General features: G+C 39.0%; 1 protein-coding gene across 3 annotated transcripts in view; it reads right to left on the bottom strand.

Annotated features, from left to right (window-relative positions):
• LOC139750226 (uncharacterized Golgi apparatus membrane protein-like protein CG5021) overlaps positions 1-20,380 on the bottom strand; it is a 37,158-nt gene extending 16,778 nt beyond the window's left edge. The window contains exons 1-3 of one of the 3 annotated variants that reach the window (XM_071664718.1): positions 20,305-20,352; positions 14,686-14,718; positions 7,725-7,792 (exon numbers count right to left, since the gene is read on the bottom strand). In XM_071664718.1, the coding sequence (XP_071520819.1) occupies positions 7,725-7,792; positions 14,686-14,718; positions 20,305-20,316 (113 nt within the window). In that variant the 5' untranslated portion in view covers positions 20,317-20,352. Of the gene's footprint in view, positions 1-7,724; positions 7,793-14,685; positions 14,719-20,304 lie in introns of all 3 variants that reach the window. The other 2 variants (XM_071664716.1, XM_071664717.1) reach the window with 2 other exon arrangements.
• Between the last annotated feature and the right edge of the window lie 237 nt (positions 20,381-20,617).

Here is a 20,617-nt window from a genome sequence, read left to right as displayed (position 1 = left end):
GTTGAAAGAGATGCTCTGTGGAAGGTACTAAGAATATATGGTGGGGGAGGCAAGTTGTTAGAAGCAGTGAAAAGTTTTTATCGAGGATGTAAGGCATGTGTACGTGTAGGAAGAGAGGAAAGTGATTGGTTTTCAGTGAATGTAGGTTTGCAGCAGGGGTGTGTGATGTCTCCATGGTTGTTTAATTTGTTTATGGATGGGGTTGTTAGGGAGGTGAATGCAAGAGTTTTGGAAAGAGGGGCAAGTATGCAGTCTGTTGGGGATGAGAGAGCTTGGGAAGTGAGTCAGTTGTTGTTTGCTGATGATACAGCGCTGGTGGCTGATTCATGTGAGAAACTGCAGAAGCTGGTGACTGAGTTTGGTAAAGTGTGTGAAAGAAGAAAGTTAAGAGTAAATGTGAATAAGAGCAAGGTTATTAGGTACAGTAGGGTTGAGGGTCAAGTCAACTGGGAGGTGAGTTTGAATGGAGAAAAACTGGAGGAAGTGAAGTGTTTTAGATATCTGGGAGTGGATCTGGCAGCGGATGGAAACATGGAAGCGGAAGTGGATCATAGGGTGGGGGAGGGGGCGAAAATTCTGGGAGCCTTGAAGAATGTGTGGAAGTCGAGAACATTATCTCGGAAAGCAAAAATGGGTATGTTTGAAGGAATAGTGGTTCCAACAATGTTGTATGGTTGCGAGGCGTGGACTATGGATAGAGTTGTGCGCAGGAGGATGGATGTGCTGGAAATGAGATGTTTGAGGACAATGTGTGGTGTGAGGTGGTTTGATCGAGTAAGTAACGTAAGGGTAAGAGAGATGTGTGGAAATAAAAAGAGCGTGGTTGAGAGAGCAGAAGAGGGTGTTTTGAAATGGTTTGGTCACATGGAGAGAATGAGTGAGGAAAGACTGACCAAGAGGATATATGTGTCGGAGGTGGAGGGAACGAGGAGAAGAGGGAGACCAAATTGGAGGTGGAAAGATGGAGTGAAAAAGATTTTGTGTGATCGGGGCCTGAACATGCAGGAGGGTGAAAGGAGGGCAAGGAATAGAGTGAATTGGAGTCGATGTGGTATACAGGGGTTGACGTGCTGTCAGTGGATTGAAGCAAGGCATGTGAAGCGTCTGGGGTAAACCATGGAAAGCTGTGTAGGTATGTATATTTGCGTGTGTGGACGTATGTATATACATGTGTATGGGGGGGGGGGTTGGGCCATTTCTTTCGTCTGTTTCCTTGCGCTACCTCGCAAACGCGGGAGACAGCAAAAAAAAAAAAAAAAAATATATATATATATATATATATATATATATATATATATATATATATATATATATATATATATATATATATATATATGTGTGTGTGTGTATATATGAGTGGATGGGCCATTCTTTGTCTGTTTCCTAGCGCTATCTCACTCATGCAGGAAACAGTGATTAAGTAGCAATGCTGTTTCCTGTGGGGCAGGGAAGTGCCAGGAATGGATGAAGGCAAGCAAGTATGAATATGTACCTGTGCATATATGTACATATCTGTGTATGTGTATGTATATGTATTATGTTGATATGTATGTGTACATGCATGTATGTGCACGTATGAGCATTTATGCATATATATGTGTGTACATGAGTGGATGGGCCATTCTTCGTCTGTTTCCTGGTGCTGCCTCGCAGATGCAGGAAACAGCAATTGGTATAAAACTATGCACTCATTGATATCAAAATTCCTTTGTCATCTATGAGCCCTATATCAGTTTGAAGCTGCAGACATTCAAGTTAATGTCAATTCACTTCCAGCTTAGTAGTATCTGCAAATTTTGGTAATGTACAATGTAGACCATTACCAATATCATTAATGTATAAAAGAACTGGTCCCATGATTGATCCCCGTGTCACATCACTTGTTACACATATGGGCATTTATGTATATATATGTGTGTGTACATGAGTGGATGGGCCATTATTCATCTGTTTCCTGGCGCTGCCTCGCTGACGCAGGAAACAGCAATTGGTATAAAACTATACACTCATTGATATCGAAATTCATTTGTCATCTATGTGCCCTATGTCAGTTTGAAGCTGCAGACATTCAAGTTAATCTGTAAATTCACTTCCCAGCTTAGTAGCATCTACAAATTTTGGTACTGTACAATGCAGACCATTACCAATATCGTTAATGTATAAAAGAACTGGTCCCATGATTGATCCCTGTGTCACATCACTTGTTACACCTAACCATTCTGAGGCTCGACCATTAATCACAACTTTTTCTTCACAGCCAGTTAACCAAACTCCTATCTACCGAAGTAAAACCCCATCAATATCGTAAGACAGTTTCTGCTAGTACCCTTTGATGAACAAGCTTATCGTATACTTTTTGAAAATCTAGACAGATGTCATGAAAAGCTTTACTTTCATCGTACATGTTAAAATAATGCTGTACATTCTCTTTTATGCCAATTTAGGTGAGATTAAGGAATAAGCAGGTAAACAGTGTTTTTCTGTTCATGTTTATGATTAATTCTAGAAGTGATAATTCATAATGTACATAATAATGTATTTTGTAATTTCATTACCATGAGTTACACTAAAGTATAAGTTAAAGAATACAAAACATGGCAAAATAACATGTTTTATTTTTCACTGGAAATTTGTCACTCTCCCTGTAACATTCTTCACTTCTTATACTAACAATGGAAATGCACTTAATGAAAAATTATTCAGCACCCTTATGGCATGATATGACACACCACATGACAATTACTGAAAAGACTCCTGAGGTACAGTGCATGACTGGTATCTCTGGCCTGCTGAGTTGCTTGTTAAACTGTAGCTTGTGATTGGTATACCATTTTAGAGCAGCTCTACATGCAGACCGTGCTTTACAAACCAAATTATGCTTCATGATACAAATTAACCATGACAGCAATGTTCACAGTAACACCACCATAGCATCTATTCTTTCTACCAACAGACTTGCAGTCACAGAGTTGACCAGTCATATGTCAGGCAGGTTAACTGTTTGATAGGAAAGATAAACATGTCTCACCAAAAGTACTTTACTTTTAATTCTATCAACAGTTAGTGCAGGAACCACCTGCTGCTCAAACACAGTTTAACCTATCTGGCACAGTTTTCATCTTCCACGCATTCCTCACGTGTCATAGAAGGCGACTTAAGGGGATGGGAGCGGGGGGCCAGAAACCCTCCCCTCCTTGTATTTTAACTTTCTAAAAGGGGAAACAGAAGAAGGAGTCACGCAGGAAGCGCTCATCCTCCTCGAAGGCTCAGATTGGGGTGTCTAAATGTGTATGGATGTAACCAAGATGAGAAAAAAGGAGAGATAGGTAGTATGTTTGAGGAAAGGAACCTGGATGCTTTGGCTCTGAGTGAAACGAAGCTCAAGGGTAAAGGGGAAGAGTGGTTTGGGAATGTCTTGGGAGTAAAGTCAGGGGTTAGTGAGAGGACAGGAGCAAGGGAAGGAGTAGCACTACTCCTGAAACAGGAGTTGTGGGAGTATGTGATAGAGTGTAAGAAAGTAAATTCTAGATTGATATGGGTAAAACTGAAAGTTGATGGAGAGAGATGGGTGATTATTGGTGCATATGCACCTGGGCATGAGAAGAAAGATCATGAGAGGCAAGTGTTTTGGGAGCAGCTGAATGAGTGTGTTAGTGGTTTTCATGCACAAAACCGGGTTATAGTGATGGGTGATTTGAATGCAAAGGTGAGTAATGTGGCAGTTGAGGGAATAATTGGTATACATGGGGTGTTCAGTGTTGTAAATGGAAATGGTGAAGAGCTTGTAGATTTATGTGCTGAAAAAGGACTGGTGATTGGGAATACCTGGTTTAAAAAGCGAGATATACATAAGTATACGTATGTAAGTAGGAGAGATGGCCAGAGAGTGTTATTGGATTACGTCTTAATTGACAGACGCACGAAAGAGAGACTTTTGGATGTTAATGTGCTGAGAGGTGCAACTGGATGGATGTCTGATCATTACCTTGTGGAGGAAAAGGTGAAGATTTGTAGGGGTTTTCAGAAAAGAAGAGAGAATGTTGGGGTGAAGAGAGTAGTGAGAGTAAGTGAGCTTGGGAAGGAGACTTGTGTGAGGAAGTACCAGGAGAGACTGAGTACAGAATGGAAAAAGGTGAGAGCAAAGGAGGTAAGGGGAGTGGGGGAGGAATGGGATGTATTTAGGGAAGCAGTTATGGCTTGCGCAAAAGATGCTTGTGGCATGAGAAGCGTGGGAGGTGGGTTGATTAGAAAGGGTAGTGAGTGGTGTGATGAAGAAGTAAGAGTATTAGTGAAAGAGAAGAGAGAGGCATTAGGACGATTTTTGCAGGGTAACAATGCAAATGAGTGAGAGATGTATAAAAGAAAGAGGCAGGAGGTCATGAGAAAGGTGCATGAGGTGAAAAAGAGGGCAAAGATGTTTTGGAAGGAGGTAAATAAAGTGCGTAAGATGAGGGAGCAAATGGGAACTTCAGTGAAGGGGGCTAATGGGGAGGTGATAACAAGTAGTGGTGATGTGAGAAGGAGATGGAGTGAGTATTTTGAAGGTTTGTTGAATGTGTTTGATTATAGAGTGGCAGATGTAGGGTGTTTTGGTCGAGGTGGTGTGCAAAGTGAGAGGGTTAGGGAAAATGATTTGGTAAACAGAGAAGAGGTAGTAAAAGCTTTGCGGAAGATGAAAGCCGGCAAGGCAACAGGTTTGGATGGTATTGCAGTGGAATTTATTAAAAAAGGGGGTGACCGTATTGTTGACTGGTTGGTAAGGTTATTTAATGTGAGTATGATTCATGGTGAGGTGCCTGAGGATTGGCGGAATGTTTGCACAGTGCCATTGTACAAAGGCAAAGGGGATAAGAGTGAGTCCTCAAATTACAGATGTATAAGTTTGTTGAATGTTCCTGGTAAATTATATGGGAGGGTATTGATTGAGAGGGTGAAGGCATGTACAGAGCATCAGATTGGGGAAGAGCAGTGTGGTTTCAGAAGTGGTAGAGGATGTGTGGATCAGGTGTTTGCTTTGAAGAATGTATGTGAGAAATACATAGAAAAGCAAATGGATTTGTATGTAGCATTTATGGATCTGGAGAGGGCATATGATAGAGTTGATAGAGATACTCTGTGGAAGGTATTTAGAATATATGGTGTGGGAGGCAAGTTGTTAGAAGCAGTGAAAAGTTTTTATCGAGGATGTAAGGCATGTGTACGTGTAGGAAGAGAGGAAAGTGATTGGTTCTCAGTGAATGTAGGTTTGCGGCAGGGGTGTGTGATGTCTCCATGGTTGTTTAATTTGTTTATGGATGAGGTTGTTAGGGAGGTGAATGCAAGAGTTTTGGAAAGAGGGGCAAGTATGCAGTCTGTTGTGGATGAGAGAGCTTGGGAAGTGAGTCAGTTGTTGTTCGCTGATGATACGGCGCTGGTGGCTGATTCATGTGAGAAACTGCAGAAACTGGTGACTAAGTTTGGTAAAGTGTATGAAAGAAGAAAGTTAAGAGTAAATGTGAATAAGAGCAAGGTTATTAGGTACAGTAGGGTTGAGGGTCAAGTCAATTGGAAGGTAAGTTTGAATGGAGAAAAACTGGAGGAAGTAAAGGGTTTTAGATATCTGGGAGTGGATCTGGCAGCGGATGGAACCATGGAAGCAGAAGTGAATCATAGGGTGGGGGAGGGGGCGAAAGTTCTGGGAGCCTTGAAGAATGTGTGGAAGTCGAGAACATTATCTCGGAAAGCAAAAATGGGTATGTTTGAAGGAATAGTGGTTCCAACAATGTTGTATGGCTGTGAGGCGTGGGCTATGGATAGCGTTGTGTGCAGGAGGGTGGATGTGCTGGAAATGAGATGTTTGAGGGCAATATGTGGTGTAAGGTGGTTTGATCGAGTAAGTAATGTAAGGGTAAGAGAGATGTGTGGAAATAAAAAGTGTGGTTGAGAGAGCAGAAGAGGGTGTTTTGAAATGGTTTGTTCACATGGAGAGGATGAGTGAGGAAAGATTGACCAAGAGGGTATATGTGTCAGAGGTGGAGGGAACGAGGAGAAGTGGGAGACCAAATTGGAGGTGGAAAGATGGAGTTAAAAAGACTTTGAGTGATCGGGGCCTGAACATGCAGGAGGGTGAAAGGCGTGCAAGGAATAAGAGTGAATTGGATCGATGTGGTATACCGGGGTCGACGTGCTGTCAATGGATTGAACCAGGGCATGTGAAGCGTCTGGGGTAAACCATGGAAAGTTCTGTGGGGCCTGGATGTGGAAAGGGAGCTGTGGTTTCGGTGCATTATTACATGACAGCTAGAGACTGAGTGTGAACGAATGGGGCCTTTGTTGTCTTTTTCTAGCGCTACCTCGCACACATGAGGGGGAGGGGGTTGTTATTCCATGTGTGGTGAGGTGGCGATGGGAATAAATAAAGGTAGACAGTATGAATTATGTACATGTGTATATATGTATTATATGTCTGTGTGTGTATATATATGTGTACATTGAGATGTATAGGTATGTATATTTGCGTGTGTGGACGTGTATGTATATACATGTGTATGAGGGTGGGTTGGGCCATTCTTTCGTCTGTTTCCTTGCATTACCTCGCTAACGCGGGAGACAGCGACAAAGCAAAATAAATAAAAATAAATAATTCAAAAACAAATATTATGATTCCTTCTGTGTGCTACGAAGTTCAACTCAATGCAGGTTAAACCAGTTCCATTTCCAACATATTCAATACATTGTTTTCAGATAACAAACTTCCTGTAGTAAAAGTTTATGCTAACACTAACATTGTTTATCTCGTGAATTTCCCTATTAATCGCGCCCTCGGGGACCTACTAATCTTATCATGGGTGGTATACTAAATAAATATAATATCTCATTGCATGACTCACTCCCTGCTTCATAATCATGCCAAACCTGTGCTCAATGTTATATCAGTATCATGATACACAAATATTCTTTGTTTTTTGTGCATGTGGTCTTATATTCTTGGACGTTTACACAGTTTCCATCATCTACACTTTGCAATAATGAGGGTTTATTTCAATGCATCTCATAATGTAAGAAATCCATAAATGGCATCCTAATTTGTTGGTTGTCATGTATACAGTAATACAAACTGTGGGTCTGATCATTATATTACAGAGGGTAATGCTACGCTATTCAAAGGTTTTCGTACTAACACCCTATGTATTCCCATTTATCAACCGCTAAATACAAAACATGGTTTCAGAAAACATCATATTACTATCACACACACACACACACACACACTTCCAGTGAGAGAGGTAGCAACCCCACCAGTGATTGCTGTGTGGTGTATCAGAGCCAAGGGTGCCAAATAATTTTTTAGGGAGGGTATTTATAATGCATATTGGTATCCAAATCTACTGTTCACAATAAATGATAATCTTAGCTTGTTACTGACTTATACCATTTATACCATTCATGAGAGAATAATTTTCACATTTTTGAATATTTTGAAATAATCTTTTTCTGTCCAGTAAGGATTTCAAGAAATTTTAGTCAGGTCTAGAAAATATGTCTTCTCTTAAAAACAAAAAAGTAAGAGAAAAGGTCAGATTTATAATTTAATTTTTTGGGAGAATACCAACACTTTTGGGAACTAGCCTGAAATCTAATTACATAGATAAAGGGTTAAGATGTCATTCAAGCTGAATATTGGTCCAGATCGTAGATGAAATATATCATTTAACATGCTGCAAAATCAAATAAGATATACTAACTTCAGCTTCCCTTTGGGTTCATCTTCTTCTCCAAAACCAAGTGTGTCATCATTATCAAGTAAAGGTACCTGCAAAAGAACAGAGCTTCAGAAATATGAACTGCATACATACATATCAGTTTAACATTTCGGTGTACTATACAAAGCAGTTAACACAGACTTAAAAAGAAAAAAACATACATTTTAAGATAATGAAAAATCTGACAAATACAAATTTAAGCAGGGGTAACAGTGTTAAAACCCATATTGAAAGTCATTAATTCAAGACCCTAATGATTGTTACATTCAGTAATTTACTACTAACAGCAAATAATTTGTAAAAAAAAAAAGATTTAGTTATATTCAACATTTTGTGTGTGGTAGCTTTGCATTAGAAAATGTGCATGGATATTACAAAATTCTGCTCATAAACTACAGACAGATAATAATCAAAGTCTTCTCAAAATAAAAGTTTCTTCTAAAAGAAAATGATCGCAGTTTCTTCCTACCCTTCACTATAAAGAAAAAATCAAGCATACCTGAATTTAAGGATGAAGCAAAAATAGAGTAATTGCTTTTGTTATACATTACACATAGCATCAAGCACAAAAGCAGATTAAATAGCATATATTGCACAAACATGAAATGAAAGAAGTGCTACATATAAGAAACCTATTCCTATTGCAAAAAGGAAAGCCGAGGAACTTCCATGATGATATATGTTAGAGTTAGGGTGGTAATAAAACACAGGGTTGGAGAGTAGCTTTAATCCAAATGTTTCATCACAATGGACTTAATCAGTGGACTGACATAAGCATTAAGATTGAGCAGTAAACAATGAGAATTCAACCATCAGGCATCACGTGTTTCCTCATCTACATAGCTTCACACTTGCCTTTGTTCCCACACTAGACAACATTGTAGTGCTACCTGTGTAACTATCTTCAACTATATCAGGAAGCCCATCCAGGTATTTAAGGAATCTCTGAGAAGGAAGCACACTGCTCCATTAGCTTTTCTCATGGTGTACTGTAATAACTGAGTACCAACCCATCCAGGGAGATGTGGACCGTCATCAATATGTATTACCACAGTTTTATAAGTCCTGTGTTGTTGGACCTTGATATTTTTGCTCATTACCTCTTGCTCCAATCCATGACCAGCAATTTTTTATCACATATACAACAAAGTATGCTACACAGTATATTATGCAAAGTTCTTCCTGTTCATTACTTTTTGCATACTTGTCAATTCACCAATCTCATCAATCTTCTTCCCTAATGCTGAAATAATATCGGTGTCCGTGTTCTTTATGTTGGCTGGCCCCTGTGAGCTGGGAACTACCATAAATTTCTCTCTTTCAGTGCTTTGTTCTTCACCTAACCTGCTTCTTTTCATAATTCTGTTGGCCTTCTTTTTAAATTGCATCAGAAATCCTTCAGCTTTTGAAATGCCTCAATTATGTACCTAATTTCTTCATCCAGATCCTCACAATTACTGATCCTCAGTGCTCTAAGAAAAAAATCCTAATACCATTCAAACTTTATTTTCTCACTACATGTCAATAGAAAATGCATAAAATCATTTTTTGTAGGTTTACTGTGTACTGCAAACTAGTGAAATCTGCAGTATACAGAAAAACAATGAAAAATTATGATATTGTGTGCATTTCTGTCCATGTAGAGTGAGAAAGTGAAGTCTGGAGTGGTAATAGGATTCTTCCTTGAGAGTGCTGAGTACCTGTGATTATGAGTGTTTGAGCAAAGAAATTGAGTAAATAATTAAGGAGTTTTGAAAGCTGGCTTATCACTGGGGATATTGATGCACCTTAAAAACAAGACCATTAGAATTATGGAAAGAAGCAGTTGAGATGCACAACAAAGCAATGAAAAAGGATGAAATTCCTGGTAGTTCCCAACTCATGAACGGCATCTGTCATTAGCAATTATTTACAGGACATGACCACCCCTACTCTGTTGGTATCACGGGAGATCAGTGAACTAACAAGTATTAAGAAAGTAATAAACAGCATTGCACAAGAAAAACTCAGCATAATAAATAGGATACTGTGCAGATGTGAAAAAACTTACTCTGGAGAGACTGGTCGAAGACTGGTGCAAAGGGGTTAACAAAAGATGGACATCTAACGACACAAGACATCTAACCCCACATTAATACATACCAATGATATTTCACATCCCCATGAAACGATTAATGCTCATGTATTGCATCAGAACATAGATAGGTGCAAAAGAAAGGCCACTGAGGTAGCATACATCCCTCTTGAAGATTCCTTAAATATCTAGATGGGCTTCCTGACATGGTCGAAGGTAGCTGCTAGGGTAAATGCAAGATTAGTTGTCTACAACAGGAATAAGGCTGGATGTGCATTTTGGCCAATCAGGAGACAACATGGCCAAAGTGATAAAGTCCCTTTGTTTACTGCTTCATCTTAATGTTTCCATCATTCCACCAATGAAACACACTGTGATTAAACACTCCAACCTTGTGTGATATTACCAAAAGTGAGGATTTCCTCTCTTAGGCCCAGTCCACTGTTCTTAACACTACCTCGCTGTGGGAAATGGCGAATGTATAAAAATATATTATTATATCATTATCATACTTAGTCGCTGTCTTCCGCGTTAGTGAGGTAGCACAAAGAAACAGATGAAAGGATGGCTCAACCCATCCACATACACATGTATATACATACACACCCACACATGCACATATACATACCTATACATTTCAACATATACATACACAAACATATACATTTTTTTTTTTTTTTGTCGCTGTCTCCCGCATTTGCGAGGTAGCGCAAGGAAACAGACGAAAGAAATGGCCCAACCCACCCCCATACACATGTATATACATACATCCACACACGCAGATATACATACCTACACAGCTTTCCATGGTTTACCCCAGACACTTCAAATGCCTTGATTCAATCCACTGACAGCATGTCAACCCCGGTATACCACATCATTCCAATTCACTCTATTCCTTGCACGCCTTTCACCCTCCTGTATGTTCAGGCCCCGATCACTCAAGATCTTTTTCACTCCATTCTTCCACCTCCAATTTGGTCTCCCATTTCTCCTCGTTCCCTTCACCTCTGACACACACATCCTCTTTGTCAATCTTTCCTCATTCATTCTCTCCATGTGACCAAACCATTTCAATACACCCTCTTCTGCTCTCTCAATCATGCTCTATTTATTACCACACATCTCTCTTACCCTTTCATTACTTTCAAACCACCGCACACCACATATTATCCTCAAATATTTCATTTCCAACATATCCACCCTCCTCTACACAACCCTATCTATAGCCTATCTTTATCCCTACTCATCCAGGATTCAAACCTGGGTCAAATATTTGATAACCTGTGAGCATACTCTTTCAGCCATGATGGTATAAAAGTTTCCATTCTCAAACCATCTTCTATGGTCCATGAGTTCCCTAACTACCTCTCCTGACCTGGAGGTTACAGGAAATCCTGATGTGCTGAGGCCACAGGACACTCTGAATCAACTCCTTGGGCACTACAGGGATATATATACCTATTCAAATCTCTAGTATGTACTATCACATAAAATTGATAAACTACTCACCCCTATGTGCTCAAGACTCAAACCCTGGTCAAATACTTGACATTCCATAAGTATATCTGTTCAGCTATCTCAGACTGTTTTCTATGGTCCACGAGATACCTCATCAATTCTCGTGACCTGAATAGCATATAGAAACCTGACCCACTCAGGCTATAGAATGCTATGAATCAAATTCTTGGGCACTAGCCTGTCCTATTATGTGAATCAATGCACATCCTTTGCTCCTGTGCACCTAGGATTTGAACCCACCAGCTTTACATAAGAACTACTCATGTGGATCAAGGGCAAGTGAGGAATCTATTATGAAACAAAAAATGCAAAAAAATACAAATTCTAGGGATGTAGCTGTGTGAAAAATATTGCATAACATCCTAAATGCAGATAGGTGGTGTAAGGATTACTATGTACTCAAAGTTTTCTGAGAAAAACCTATATCCTTCAAAACTTGGATAATATTATCCCAGACTCATGCTATTTGGCCTAGGGTTGGGTTGTATTCCAACTCTGAGAAGAAAATTCACATAACAGTAATCACAACACATATAGAATGTCCACTGCCTGGAATGGCATCTATTTGGCTCCTACAACCTAGACAAAGCCTGAAAACTGGCAGGCTTTCAAAATTGTCCACATTCTGGAGGACTTAGAGTGGCTGGGATTGGAAGGACACACAGTACACAACAGCAGATTCAGAAACAAAGGTGATGAAATGCATAAGTTTGAAAGGATAACCATCAACAGTAATGTAACTGTTTTTGGAAAAGGGGTTTTAAAGTGTCAAACATGGATGCATAGGAAATTAAAATATAAGGATTAAGAATATATGGTGTGGGAGGCAAGCTGCTAGAAGCAGTGAAAAGTTTTTATCGAGGATGTAAGGTATGGGTACAAGTAGGAAGAGAGGAAAGTGATTGGTTCTCAGTGAATGCCAGTTTGTGGCAGGGGTGCCTAATGTCTCCATGGTTGTTTAATTTGTTTATGGATGGGGTTGTTAGGGAGGTGAATGCAAGAGTTTTGGAAAGAGGGGCAAGTATGCAGTCTGTTGTGGATGAGAAGGCTTGGGAAGTGAGTTAAGTGTTGTTCGCTGATGATACAGCGCTGGTGGCTGATTCATGTGAGAAACTGCAGAAGCTGGTGACTGGGTTTGGTACAGTATGTGAAAGAAGAAAGCTGAGAGTAAATGTGAATAAGAGCAAGCTTATTAGGTAGAGTAGGGTTGAGGGACAAGTCAATTGGGAGGTAAGTATGAATGAAGAAAAACTGGAGGAAGTGAAGTGTTTTAGATATCTGGGAGTGGATTTGGCAGCGGATGGAACCATGGAAGCGGAAGTGAGTCACAGGGTGGGGGAGGGGGCAAAAGTTCTAGGAGCGTTGAAAAGTGTGAGGAAGGAGAGAACATTATCTCAGAAAGCAAAAATGGGTATGTTTGAAGGAATTGTGGTTCCAACAATGTTATATGGTTGCGAGGCGTGGGCTATAGATAGGGTTGTGTGGAGGAGGGTAGATGTGTTGGAAATGAGATGTCTGAGGATAATATGTGGTGTGAGGTGGTTTGATCGAGTAAGTAATGAAAGGGTAAGAGACATGTGTGGTAATAAAAGAGTGTGGTTGAGAAAGCAGAAGAGGGTGTTTTGAAATGGTTTGGTCACATGGAGAGAATGAGTGAGGAAAGATTGACAAAGAGGACATATGTGTCAGAGGATGAGGGAACGAGGAGAAGTGGGAAACCAAACTGGAAGTGGAAGGATGGAGCGAAAAAGATTTTGAGTGACTGGGCCCTGAACACACGGGAGGGTGAAAGGCATGTAAGGAATAGAGCGAATTGGAATGATGTGGTATACCGGGGTTGATGTGCTGTCAATGGATTGAACCTGGGCTTGTAAAGCGTCTGGGGTAAACCATGGAAAGTTTTGTGGGGCCTGGATGTGGAAAGGGAGCTGTGGTTTCAGTGCATTATACATGACAGCTAGAGACTGAGTGTGAACAAATGTGGCCTTTGTTGTCTTTTCCTAGCGCTACCTCCCACACATGCGGGGGGAGGGGGTTGTTATGTCATAAGTGATGGGGTGGCAATGGGAATGAATAAAGGTAGCAAGTATGAATTATGTACATGTGTATATATGTAAATGTCTGTGTATGTTGAAATGTATAGGTATGTATATGTGCATGTGTGGATGTGTATGTATATAAATGTGTATGTGGGTGGGTTGGGCCGTTCTTTCGTCTGTTTCCATGCGCTACCCTGCTAACACGGGAGTCAGCAACAAAGTATAATAAATATAAATGAATATATAAGTACAGTAGTATGTTTGGCAATGATGACTGAATGGAAGCCAAGATAACAAAGTACATTTCAAATGGCATGATAGTTAATGGGGCGTCAGAGAAAATATTGAGAAAAAAAGAGCCTTCAAGAGTGAGGAGACTTCTTAGAAGTGGTACATTTTCAGATACTTGTATTGTACTTATGAAAGCTGGGTCTGACTACTAGAACAAAATATGAAATGTGTTCTTTTTAAACTACATGTAGAATTAGGATATGGTGGAGTAAGGAATGAGAAATCAGATAAAGAGACAGTACTTTGAAAGGAGTGATGATTAACACAAATAAAGGATTACCAAGGAGAGAATGGATGCAAACTGACTGTGTGAGTACTTAAATGATGAACTGTTGGGTGTGTGACAGATTTTGCTAGAGTTATCCTCTTGCTCAGCAGAAGGCATGAATGATACTGATTGTCTTAATTGTGCAAAAGAAAGAAAAAAAAGCATTCACTTTGGATACAGCCTTCTTTTAATTTTTATATTATGGGAATGACAATGAAGGATACCTTTATATGCACATACTCTAAATCATATAACTAAAGTTCGGTCATTGCAACATTACAGATAAGGAGAACTATTCAGTTCTTAATCTCAATGATTCTCTAATGAAATGTTTAACATCAACTAAAACTTTACATTTTGAAATAATTCTATGATTTTCCTGTACAACCACTGATCTGATACACATTACTTCCATCAAAAAATAACAATAAGTCACTGTGTCTACTTTATGATGCATGAATATAATTGACAAGATTTAAAGTGCCATTAAAAAATATAAAAGCAAAAAGTGATGACAATTCACTCTAGAAATATCTGGTTAACTATAAAACACAGTATAAGAAATGAGCATTAGATTCATAAAATGACCAATATCATGCTGTATCTGTAATGAAACCAGAACCTTACTTTGCTTCATTTTTCGCAGTATACATCTTGCAGAGGAAGACTGAAATGAATAAAATGGAAGCACTGCATAAAGAAACAGCATGCTACAACTCTTTTTAAGTACTAATCAAGTGAAATAATTACCTGGTCAAGATCTTCACCATACATAATAGAACTCTAACAATGGAAGAAAATGGGAATGTATTAGTAAAGGCTTCTCATAACAATCATCCATATACATAGTTAACTGATATCTACTTACATTTGTTTATTGTATGAAAAGTAAGTGCTAGCTAATCTAAGCTTTAAAACAGGGACAAAAAAAGTCACATCATGCACCCAAGAGCATATCCAAAGGTTGGAGGGTGGAGCGACACGGAAGTCACCCTCCCTTAAGCTAAGAATCTAAAATACACTTATACAGTAATAATGACAATCAATATATATGCTACACTTCTGGTTTCTCCAAAGGAAAATCATATGTACATCTATTTTCAAATGAATGTTTCAGTGATTCATACTAGAGACCAAACAAACAATCGTAAGTTTCACCAACTTCCCAAAACTCTGACAAGTTTAAGATAAGATTTTCTTGACCTGCATAAGCAAATTAAATAATTTCATTGGACAAACCTCCTTAATTATTGCTATTACTTGTTTCATGTTATCAAATAACACATATTCATTTTCATTCAAACTGGGTTGCCAGAGTCAGTAAAACAGAAGCCAATTTTGTGTGAATTTAGCGAAGATCAGTGATTGAATCAAATAACTCCGAGTACCTCGGAAATGCTAAGCTCTCTAAGATACAGTGCATATTACATACCACTTGCATTCTGAACTTTTCTTCATCATCTTGTCAATTTCATAATTGGTTACCTTCAACCTTGACCATATCCAGGATACATGCCTACATGTACCACTCTACTAATTTACACCTAGTGTACAGTCCCTGTATCTTCACAATTTTGAAACCCAACAAATTATTCAGGAACGAAAATTCCCTAATTGTATAAAAGTAATTAAAAAATCAGTCTATGATACATCTCAAAAGAAAATAAATAACATCACTAGAGGGACATTTAACACGATCAACCAATCTACAACTTTCTATTTAGTGTAAGAATGAAGAAAACTATTAAGTAAAAAGGTGTTTGCATGGAATAAACTCCTATCAGCATAAACATCCACAAGATACCTTCCATTCTCATTTACTTCAGGCACTCCCCATTCACCAAGGCATCACCATTAACTATCTCACCAATTTCATTACATTCCACTTACATTCATATCACCCAATACAACACGTTTCTCTCATTCTCAGAACCATTCACACGTTTCTCTCATTCTCAGAACCATTCATACAGTCATTCAAATTTCTTCAGAAAAACTTCATTTCATCCTTATCAAGTACAGTCTTCATGTTCACAGGTGCCTATACACATACCCATGCATACTTCACAAACCCAATCTTTCCTTCCACCCACACTATTCTTGATCCATTTCATCCATGCTCTATAACACCCTATCAGCATAAACATCCACAAGATAGCTTCCATTCTCATTTACTTCAGGCACTCCCCATTTACCAAGGCATCTCCATTAACCATCTCACCAATTTCATTACATTCCACTTACATTCATATCACCGAATACTACACGTTTCTCTCATTCTCAGAACCATTCATACAGTCATTCAAATTTCTTCAGAAAAACTTCATTTCATCCTTATCAAGTAGAGTCTTCGTATTCACAGGTGCCTATACACATACCCATGCATACTTCACAAACCCAATCTTTCCTTCCACCCACACTATTCTTGATCCATTTCACCCATGCTCTATAACACCCTCCCATACTCTTGGTGATAGCAGAATTGCATGTCCTTCTTTTCCTCTTCCCTGATAATTTTCACTCATTCCCATCCATACAACACCCCCTTCCATGCCCTCCCATAACACCTCCTTCCATGCCCTCCCATAACAATCATTCATCATTTCCATTTTCACTCCACACACCCTACCCAAGGATATGGGTTTCCCAAATCCCCAGCACATCCATGCTACAACTTTTAAACCTCTTCACAATCTCTTTCCTTTTACTCTCACCAGTCATCCCATTCACATTCAGCACCATCACCCTCAATTGCTCGTCTCTTTTAACCCTCGGAATATCTAGTAGACTCCAGTGCCGTTTCTTAGCCTTTTGTGCCTCACCCTTGACAGGTCACTGGCAGAGGGCAACTCCAGCACAGTGTTCCCAGAGGCAGCAAGGCTCTAAAATTGTCAAAAACTAAAAGTAACAGTACACCTCAGGTGTTTGTCCAAACATAAAAGTATTGCCCTAAATGGGCAGTGCCTCCCTATCTAGTTTCATCCCTAAGGGGTGTACTTACAAGGTCACCACGAAAAGGCGGGGTGAGACTTGGCTGCTCCAGTAAAACTAGAGTATCCCCTCAAGGTGGTGAAACTCAATACGTTTCTAAATTTTGAGCTTTACTTTACTTTCCACAGTAGCAGCACCTCAGACCATCATTGGTCATGATACTGCCTTGATTAGGGTCTCAGTTGCCTGTGCCATCTCAACTAGCATAAAGATCATTTCAAGGAAGAAGAGCAGTCCCAGCTGGCTCCTTTTTCTGTTCCATATTTTAGAAACTGAAATACAAAGAGGGAAGGGTTTCCAGCCCCCGACTCCTGCCCCCTTTAGCTACCTTCTATGTCAAGCAGAGACAACAGTCAAAATTCTTTCTCCCCTCTCCCAGGGATAACCAGGTCATGTGAAGCCTCTAGGGTAGACCATGGAAAGATCTGTGGAGACAGGTTGCAGATAGGAAGCTGTGGTTTCAGTGCAATACACATGACAGCTGAAGAATGGATGCAAGTGGATGCAGTCTTCCTTTGTCTGCTCCTGGCACTACCTTGTTGATGCAGGAAATGGCAATCAAGTATGAAAAATCGATCACTTCAATCAATCTTCACTCAAATAAGATTATAGTAATGATGAGCTGAGATCAGTAATAATAAACAGGTAAATACATTTCATATCACAACAAATGTCATAATGAAACTATCAGGCCATCATCAGAAGCACTGGAGATATGTGGAACAAAGTGAACTTTATTCTAATAAAAAAGTAAGTGCACCAAAACACTATAGAAACAAGGAGGTAACACCACCATCTGGGGAGACATGTCAACACCATGATGTTTATAGAACTTGCTTCTACCATAATTTTTTTCTTCCTGGTTTAGTTAAAGCATTTATCAACTGTTTCTTGGTTGTTTTATCATCATGAACTTGTACCTGTTCTTGCTAGTATGCTCAATTCACGTTTAAAAACCAAAACAAATCCTTATTCTTGGAAGCATACATTGGTACCTTCCATCCCTAAGATGGGTGACCACTCTAACCCCTTTCACTGTTGCCCTGTTGCTTTGGCATCTACCACTTCCAAAGTCTTTCCATCCCTACTCAACTCCCATTCCATCATACATCTTGAATCTCACAGACTTCTGTCTGTAAGGCAAGATCTATTTTACTAACGTCTGGCCATCATCCCATTAAGACTTTGGGGAATCTAATGAAGTTGCCCTTGACTTATCCAAAGCTCTTGATAGGGTGTGGCATCAGGGTCTCATGTCTTTGCCTTCCCTTCTTCATTTTGCTCCCTCATATCTAGCTTCCTCTTTGGCTGATCCATCTCTGTGCTCATTGATAAATCAGCCTCTCCACCTTTCTCAATCTTCAGGGGTATCACTCAAGGTCCTGTCCTGTCTCCTGCACTTTTTCTCCTTTTGATCAACAATTTCCTTTCTTCTATAAATAACCAAATGCACTCATATGCTGATGACTCAATACTGCATTTCCCTACATCCTTCAATTCTGCTCATTATCTGACAATCTGCATCTCGTCTTAACACAACTTCAATAAACTCTGACTTGGACAGGATATTTCAGAGAGGCAGTCTTAAACCTGGTTAAGTTTAATGCCTCCAAAACCTAGTTTCTGAAAATGGTCTGACTTATCAACTCTCCCAGTCCCAGGGCAACTTCAAAATTTGCCTCACTTGTCCTGTGCTACACTGTTGGTTAACTTTCCCTCTTCTATAAGCATTACTTTGGTTTTTGAATCTGAGAACTGTCTGCTTGTGTGCCCCCATCACTAGCTACACCACACATCACTCAGCAAGCTGCTGTGTCACATGCTTACTGTACAGCCATTGGCAACTTAAGGGTGGGCCATTTCGATAACTGTTTTTCTTTCCCTACACCTTGAAGCTTTGAAACTGTAGCCTCTAATGTCTTTCCCATTAACTAGGAGTTTTTAAAAGATAGGCTTTTCAAATCCTTTAAAATTCATTAACTATTTCCTTTGTCTCTTCTTTTTCCCTTTTATTAATCTCTTCATACTTCAATTGAGGCCCATTCTCGATATGGCCTTTTGTCCATGACTAGAGCCTCCAACATTAAAAAAAATTCATTTCAAACAAAATGGTATTCTAACTTTATTACTGCACTATCTAAGATGTCAGGTGTTTGGGAATATGATCTGGTGAAAGTGCTGATGCAGTATAATTACTTTTTCCTTTTTTATGAATCTTTTATCATATCAAACATTGTTTTACCAGCTACTTCAAACACAATTTTGGCAATTTGGATGGCATCTGCAATGTTAGTCTGGTATACTTTAGCTAATTTTGGTGCAAATTGGCATATTTCTGGGTCTTGTCACACCTGCCATGTATTCATTTCTTAGCACAGATGGATTCCAATGACAAATGCATTATATCATAACTAATGGAGCAGATAACTGTAGCTGTCATTGTAGAAGAGTATATCACTGGTATATACTATTTCATCTATATCATAGAGGTAAACTATTTCTCTAGCTTTACATCAAACCCAGTTTTTGTAAATGGCTACTTATATTTTGGTGCTTTAGACGTTTCGTAGTAATTAGAGAAAAATCTGTATGGTACGAAGCACTACATCAGACTGACATCAAATCAGTGATAACTAATAGTTACGTATATCTAGAAAAATGTGAGGTATTTAACTTAAAGTAAGAAATATGTGTATAATTTCATAAGAACCTACAAAACCTTACTTTACGTCTATCTAGTTGTCAAAACGACAGTGGCAATATACCACCTAAATATTTGTCTTCTGCTGTGAATTACGCTTTGACATTGCACTTTCATGTGAGACTGGTACATTTCAACTAGAATTTTGAAAATTACGAGAAATTAAACCTTGAATACTTTGGTGGTTATAAGAGGTTTTCACAAGGTCTCATGATTTTCTTTTTCACAAGTGTATTGACAACTTTTACTTTCATTTACCCATGTATAATATTACCACTTTGCTTATCCTTTAATGCAATACAATGCTCCCCAGGTACTTCTGTTAACGAACTACCGGTATATAATGCATATACAACATATGAAGACATTTTCCAAAACTCGTTTCGATACAAAGCTAAACTGATATTATAAATTTTATTCAATCCCATTATTTCGCTATGCCTAACACACGTCCCCTCTATGATTTACATTGCATATTACCAAAATATGTTCCATATAACACCCCGCTCTTATCATGCTGTCCAATAAACAATGAAAAACAATTCATTCACATTTCAAATCTACACGTGGTGGAGCTGAGCTAATAATTTACCTAACTACCTTGTCTTGAAACCTCCTTTGTATTAACATTTATCGAAAACCTTAAGATTATCGTAGGACAATGTTTACTTGCTTACGTTGTTGGCCATGGCTGGTGTGTCAGCTGCTGATGTCAACACAACATGGCAAAGGTAATGCCATCTACTACTAGACATTATAGATTTATTAAAACGCTCGTCAAAGAAGACTGCTTTGCAGAATAGAATCATACTACCGCAGCTTTATTCGATTTAAGCCATAATTTCTGTAACTTAGGTATTATATTTTTTTCCTGACTAAATGGCATGGTACCATTAAATCTATTTATCTACCACTTACGGGAAATGTTTCAGCAACGTCTGACAAACAAAAATTAGGCCTTTCATATTTTTCTTCTTACCCATTAAAGTG

Source organism: Panulirus ornatus, chromosome 9 (assembly GCF_036320965.1).
Source record: "Panulirus ornatus isolate Po-2019 chromosome 9, ASM3632096v1, whole genome shotgun sequence".
Taxonomy (NCBI): domain Eukaryota; kingdom Metazoa; phylum Arthropoda; class Malacostraca; order Decapoda; family Palinuridae; genus Panulirus; species Panulirus ornatus.
The sequence above is the reverse complement of the archived record's forward strand: the minus strand, read 5'-3'. Positions and strand labels throughout refer to the sequence as shown.